This window comes from Trichechus manatus, unplaced genomic scaffold (assembly GCF_000243295.1).
Source record: "Trichechus manatus latirostris isolate Lorelei unplaced genomic scaffold, TriManLat1.0 scaffold00111, whole genome shotgun sequence".
NCBI classification, from domain to species: domain Eukaryota; kingdom Metazoa; phylum Chordata; class Mammalia; order Sirenia; family Trichechidae; genus Trichechus; species Trichechus manatus.
The window spans coordinates 5,098,419-5,105,649 of record NW_004444047.1 but is presented as its reverse complement, the minus strand read 5'-3'; the positions used below and the strand labels follow the sequence as shown (position 1 = coordinate 5,105,649).

General features: G+C 51.6%; 1 protein-coding gene across 3 annotated transcripts in view; it reads right to left on the bottom strand.

Moving 5' to 3' along the window:
* The window catches only part of ZFYVE28 (zinc finger FYVE-type containing 28), an 82,912-nt gene that overhangs the window by 48,369 nt on the left and 27,312 nt on the right, over positions 1-7,231 (bottom strand). For 2 of the 3 annotated variants that reach the window (XM_004383517.3, XM_023738006.1), the window contains 2 exons: positions 5,716-5,817; positions 564-1,871 (listed from right to left, as the gene is read on the bottom strand). In XM_004383517.3, the coding sequence (XP_004383574.1) occupies positions 564-1,871; positions 5,716-5,817 (1,410 nt within the window). The remainder of the gene's footprint in view (positions 1-563; positions 1,872-5,715; positions 5,818-7,231) is intronic. The other variant, XM_004383518.3, reaches the window with a different exon arrangement.

Sequence of the window (7,231 nt, the reverse complement as noted above, 5' to 3'; positions counted from 1 at the left end):
TGGGGGAGATGGGGAGGCGGGGAGAGGATGGGGAGGGCAGGGAAAAGAGGGGAGAGGAGAGGAGAACAGGGGAGAGCAGGGGAGGGTGGGGAAAGGGAAGAGAAGGGGGAGCTGCCGGGAGGGGAGGTGACAGGGGAAGGAGAGGGAGATGGTTGGCAGTGCTGGGGCCCTGAGAATAAGCCGAGGGTGGTCTCAGGCTCCCCCATGGCCCAGGGGCTGGGTGTCTACTTCCGAGGGCCTATGCACTAATTCTGGAAGCACAGGAGCCAGCAGCCACGCTTCCAGCCAAGGAGACCGGTGGAGGGGAACATGCCGGTGGCCAGGGCACCACCGAGAGGCAGAGGCGCCTGTGACCGAGGAGGAAGTCATGGTTGGGCTTGTGCCTCCCCGGGCCAGCCTACCTCCTCCCACGGAGAGTGTACCTGACTCCGCACCTGAGGCTGGTCCAGCACCTCCCGTGCTGTCAGCCCCGGCTGGGAACATTTCAGGGTCAGGGGACCAGCCCACACCACGCCCGTGGAGTACGCAGCATGAGGCGGGACCGTCTGTCCTGGAAGCCTTACCTGGAGCCGGGCCGGCACTGGCCTTCCTCCTGGGCCGTTGGCTCTCGCTGACTCTCCTCCCTGGCCTCCTTCCCAGGGTCCTGCGTCCTGTCCTCACCCTCCTGCTGATGTCCGACGTCACCCTCACCTGGCGACCCACCTCCAGGGTCCACCTGGGACCCCGCGGTGTTCGCCAGGCCCTGGGAGGAAGAAGGGACTTTGGGCTCCCGCCCATTGGGGGTGTCTTCCAGGGGCAGAGGGGCCGCGGCGCCCACGGGCAGCTCCTCCAGGGCAGGCGGGCCCTTCTCCAGTCTGTCCCCAGGACCCTTGTCGCTGGCCTTGACCAGGCCTGCATGAGAGGCCTTGATGATGTTCCCAGGGTGGCACTTCTGAACACTCTCGATGGCCTCGTCCCTGCTGTCCCCGCAGCTCCCGCAGCACACGCACGAGTTAATGAGGCCGTTGGTGGCGGCTGGGCTGAGTTTGCGGGGCTCCGTGTCCACCTTCGTCATGGCGGGGTCCAGGGGGGAAACCATGCTGCGTGGAGCTTCCGGGGCGATGACGGCCGAGTCCAAGGACGTCGGTGACTTAGGGTTGAAGATGACCGTGGCTGAGAGCTTCATGCCCCCCGTCCGGTGGGCGATCATCTCAGCTGTCTCGGCATCATCGGCGCTGGCCTCCCAGCCGTCCAGGGACAGCTGGGCATCCAGGCAGCTGCAGGAGTTGGCGCCCAAGAGGCTCACCACCTGCATTTTGTCACCTGGGATGTTGTTATTGCATGAGTCCTCGTCCTTTTCCACTGATGGCCCACTGGGCCCTGCCTCTCCGCTCTCCCCAACCTGCCCTCTCTCCTGGGGGTGGGCACAGGTGCTGCCTGCCCACCTGAAGGGGCTGCTGGGAGCCTCTCCCGCCCCCTCCACGTCGTCCATGAAGAACACCCTCTCCTCGTCGCTCCCCTGTTCCAGCTGCACCCTGGCAGGAGAGGCCTCCCCATGGGGGCTGCCCTCGGCCCCCAGCCTGTGAGCAGGGGACTGGCAGGCGCTAGGCGGAGACAGGAGGGATGACATCTCATCCCCTGCCCGGTGCACCATGCGGTTGAGTTGCTCCAGCTCCTGGTCGTCATACTGCATGGAGCAGGCCAGCTCTGTGTCCGGGTCCTTGGCCTTAGTGGACAGCGGCTCTTCAGGGGGCAGGGGAGTGGGGAAGGCGGGCGTCAGGGCGGCGGGCACCTGGACATCTGCCCGGATGGGGAACTCCACATCCTGGGAAATGCAGAGGTTCCGCTCCAGCGTGTGCAGCTCCTCGTCCGTGAGGGTTTGCAGCAAGTCTCTATGGAGACCAAGACAGAAAATGAGGGTGAGGTCCCAAAGGCCGCAGCAGCCACCAGGCCACACAGGCCCCCTCAGCCACGAGTGGACACAACACCCCTGAGGTCTGCACCCGCAGAAAAGCAAAGAGGTGTTGAATGGGGACGAGGGACTGCCCACGGCACGGGAACATGTTTCCTCTCCCGTAGAATGAGGACCCAGGATCGGCCAATCTCCAGGTAGGGACAGCCACGGCCATCCCAGATGGCTGGCTGTGCACTGGGCACCCCAGACAGAGATTCTGGGATGCTTTCTTCCTTAAAAATGAGATTCTGAACCTCTCACTGAAATCAAGAATGACTTGATTCTCAGGAATGTGCTGGCTGCGTTAATAAAAGCTTTAGGGCGTGAACAAAAATTATACAGTGGTTAACACAGAGACTTCCATCTGTTTGCTCAACAGATATCACCAGGACCCAGATGCCCTCGAGTGCCCTTCAAGTCCCTCCCCTGTTACTACCAATTGAGATGTTGCTCTCGAGATACGCGGGATTATGCAGTCTGCACTCTTGTGCCAGGCTTCGTTTGCCAATATTACATGCGTGTAGGGTTCTCAGATAGAATACAGGATGCCCGGTTAAATCTAAATTTCAGATACAGAGCTCATAGTTTTTTTAGTATAACTATGTCCCAAATAAGGAGCCCTGGTGGCACAACACTTAAGGGCTTGGCTGCTAACCAAAAGGTTGGCGGTTCAAACCCACCAGCCGCTCCGTGGGAGAAAAGACCTGGTGATCTGCTCCTGTAAAGATTACCGCTAGAAAACCCTATAGGGCAGTGCTACTCTGTCACATTGAGGTCTCTATGAGTCAGAAGTCAACTTGACAGCATCCAACGACATGTCCCAAATGAGACTCATACTAAAAAAGTATTCGTTATTTATCTGAAATTAAGATTTAACTGCACATCCTGGTTTTTTAGTTTGCTGTTTATTTATTTATTTTTTTGCTAAATCTGGCAACTCTGTGGGTGAGATTTCCCCCATAATGATGCATGTTGTTATAGACCATTCATTCCCATGGCGAAACAGCCTTTTATCCTGCAAACATACCATTTGTTTATCTGTTCCACCCCTGATGGGCTTTGGCTACTGTGATCAACCGTCCCTGTGCCTCTTGCTCTCTCTTTTAATCATTCTGTGTTAATTTATTGTCACAACAGTTGGCAACACACCATCTCATGGCTGTTACATGATTATAATTTTTTTTGAACAGGAGTGGTATTTATTTTTATTGCATTAAAATCTATGCTGCTGTTAGGTGCCTCATACGCACGCTAAAGCTGGATAATGAATAAGGAAGAGGAAAGAAGAATTAATGCCTTTGAATTATGGTGTTGGTGAAGAATACTGAATATACTATGGGCTGCCAAAAGAACAAACAGGTCTGTCTTGGAAGAAGTACAGCCAGAATGCTCCTTAGAAGCAAGGATGGTGAGACTTCATCTCACATACTTTGGACATGTTACCAGGAGGGACCAGTCCCTGGAGAAGGACATCATGCTTGGTAAAGTAGAGGGTCAACGAAAAAGAGGAAGACCCTCAAGAAGATGGAGTGACACAGTGGCTGCAACAATGGGCTCAAGCATAGCAATAATTGTGAAGATGGCGCAGGACCAGGCAGGGTTTCATTCTGTTGTACACAGGGTCACTATGAGTTGGAATCGACTCGATGGCACCTAACAACAACAACTAACAACCCTTACAGGAGCAGATCGCCAGGTCTTTCTCGGAGCCACTGGGTGGATTTGAACTGCCGACCTTTCTGTTAGCAGTTGAGCACTTAACTGTTGCACCACCAGGGCACCTTAGTAAAATAACTACAACATAAAATTTGCCATTTTAACCGTTTTTAAGCATACAATTCAGTGGCATTAATTACATTCACAATGTTGTACAACCTTCACCGCTATCTCCTTCCAAAACTTTTCATCACCCCAAGCAGAAACCCTGTATGATTAAGCAGTAACTCCCCTTCTCCATCCCCCGCAGCCCCTGGTAACCTGGGATCTACTTTCTGTCTCTGTGCACTCGCCTCTTCTACACACAAGTGGGATCATACAGTATTTGCCCTTTTACACCTAGCTTACCGTGTGGCACACTGTTTTTCAGATTTATCTTTGTCAACAAAGATTCCCTGTTGGAGCAGGAGAAAAGTGGGGTGCAGAACTCAAATTCTAGTAAAAAGACCAGACTTAATAGTCTGACTGAGACTGGAGGAACCCCAGAGAGCATGGTCCCTGAACTCTCTGTCAACCCAGCACTAAAATCATTCCCGGGCCCAACTCTTCAGACAAGGATTAGTCTGGACTATGGGACATAAAATGATACTCGTGAGGAGTGTGCTTCTTAGCTCAAGTAGATACATGAGACTAAATGGGCAGCTCCTGTCCGGAGGTGAGATGAGAAGGCAGAGAGGGTCAGGAGCTGGTTGAACGGACACAGGAAATCAGGGTTGGAAAGGAGGAGTGTGCTGTCACAGTACAGGAAGAGCAATTAGGGTCACATAACAATGTGTGTATACATTTTTTGTGTAAGAGACTAATTTGAATTGTAACCTTTCACTTGAAGTACAATAAGATTAAAAACAAAATAGGAAGGGAATTTTGATTCATGCTGCAATATAAATGAACCTTGGAAACAGCACGCTGAGAGAAGGAAGCCAGGTACCAGAGGACAAACACTGGATGACTCCCCGTATATGAAATATGTAGAAGAAGCAGATTCATAGGACAGAAACAGATTAGATATTACCAGGGGCTGGGAGGAGAGGGGATAGGGAATTATCACTTAAGGGGTACAGAGCTTCTGTTTAGGGTGATGGAGAAGTTTTAGAAATAGCAGTGAAGGTTATACAACACTGTGAATGTACTTAATGCTACTGAATGGCATACTTAAAAAATGGTTACCAAAAATCAAACCAAAGCCATTGCTGTCGAGTCGATTATGACTCATAGCGACCCTATACACAGAGTAGAACTGCTCCATAAGGTTTCCAAGGAGCAGGCTGGTGGAATCAAACTGCCGACCTTTTGGTTAGCAGCTGAGCTCTTAACTACTGTGCCACCAGGACTCAAAAAAAAAAAAAGATGATAAATTTTATGTTATGTAAATTTTACCACAAAAAAAAATTAAAAAAGAAAACAGACAAAGGCCACAATTTGAAAACCACTGGCTTAAATAGTAATAATAGTAAATAGTAATAGTAATAATGGATCACTGAATGGATTAAATGGTTAACCGCTCAACTACTAACCTAAGGATTGGCAGTTTGAACCCACCCAGATGTACCTTGGAAGAAACGCCTGGTGATCTGCTTCCAAAAAATTCACAACCCTGCAGACTCTAAGGAGTACAGTTCTACTCTGCACATATGGGTTGCCATGAGTCGGAACTGACTTTAGGGTAACTTTTTTTTTTTAAAACAGTAGTGAGCTTTGGGACCTACGATGAACAACAGGTAAGCTGACTGTCCCCACTAAAAAACCTAGCCCTTTTTTGTGCATCCATTATAAGAAAGGCCCGGGTATGAGGTTTACTACTCACTGCATAAAAACCGTCAAGCACAGCCCAAAAGAGTTAGGAACACATTGGGGTGGCCCAGGCAAAGGCAAACAGGAGGCCGGAGGTCACTTATGGCCCATGAAGGCTATTAACACCCACTCATCCTCATCTGAAGTTCCCGGGAAGGACGACTCTGGGATGGTTCACATTTGCTGTGTTTCCACTTACTTCACTCCAGTGGAAACCCCCCACTTCAGCACCCCTTTCTCCTCCCCCCTCTTCCCTCCCCCTCCTCCACCCCCACCTTATTTTCCGCAGCAACGTATGGAAGGGCCGGAAGAGTTCAGACATGTCCTCCGCCTTACGGTCCAGGTTCAACGGTCCATCTGCGTACACCACGAGGCCACTGCAGTCGAGAGAAAAGGCAGCAGCTGTCAGGTCTTGGCCATGAGCCCAGGACCTCTGGTCTAAACGCCTGGAAGGAGGCACACACGCACCCCCAAAGCCCCCCGCCTTGCCTTCTTGGGGTTGAATCTCAGTAAGGGTAGCAAAAAGAGACAGAAACTATTACCCTGGCTTTACTGTTTTTTTTGTTTGTTTATTGTTGTAGTTTAAGTGAAAGTTTACATTTCAAGTTAGTCTCTTATAAAAAAATTTATACATACATTGTTATGTGACCTTAATTGCTCTCCCTATACTGTGACAGCACACTCCTCCTTTCCACCCTGGATTTCCCGTGTCCATTCAACCAGCTCCTAACCCTCTCTGCCTTCTCATCTCACCTCCGGACAGAAGCTGCCCGTTTGGTCTCATGTATCTACTTGAGCTAAGAAGCACTCTCTTCAGAGTATCATTTTATGTCCCACAGTCCAGTCTAATCTTTGTCTGAAGAGTTGGCCTCGGGAATTGTTTTAGTTCTGGGTTGACAGAGAGTCCGGGGGCCGTGCTTTCCAGGGTTCCTCCAGTCTCTGTCAGACCATTAAGTCTGGTCTTCTTACTAGAATTTGAGTTCTGCACCCTACCGTTCTCCTGCTCCATCAGGGATTCTCTGTGGTGTTCCCTGTCAGGGCGGCCATTGGGGGTAGCCGGGCACCATCTAGCTCTTGTTAGCTTTACCGTTTTTTGAAGTTGATTAGCCTATGCTGATTTGAGGGATCATAAAAGCATCATAAAAATACCCCATGCACATCACTGTCGGAATCCAGTACACTGGTGCAAGATCTTTTACCAAAATCGACCTCCTTCAAATTGGAAAAACTGGGTTTGCTTTTACATTGACTTATAGACGTTTACTAGAATCAGCCTGGAAATGATTTACTCAAAAGTGAAATGTAAGTTCGTACTGAGGCCCGAGGCTCCGCCCAGGGAATGCGGGCAGCCTGGCACCCGGCAGACACTCACCCTGGAGTGAAGCTGGGCCCCACCCCACTGGCCACCCTGAGCCTCTAGTCCATCACATGGCCACCGCCAGGGCTGCCCCAAACCCAGGGATTGTCCCTCCCATCTTCTGGGGTGGGGTCCAACCCGGGACAAGTATGGTATCTGGAGGGCATTTCTGGGGGAGACTTGGTACGGTGCGGCCCCCAGGCTGCCCACACAGCCTGCCATGGACTCCCGAGACTGGCTGGCCATGGGGCCTCCCTACCCACACACCCCATGTCCAGGTGTCTCCTGGGGTCTCTCTAACCCACAATGACCATGGCCCCTCCTGGGGTCTCTCTAACCCACACTGAGCACGGCCCCTCCTGGGGTCTCTCTAACCCACACTGACCACCGCCCCTCCTGGGGTCTCTCTAACCCACACTGACCACGGCCCCTCC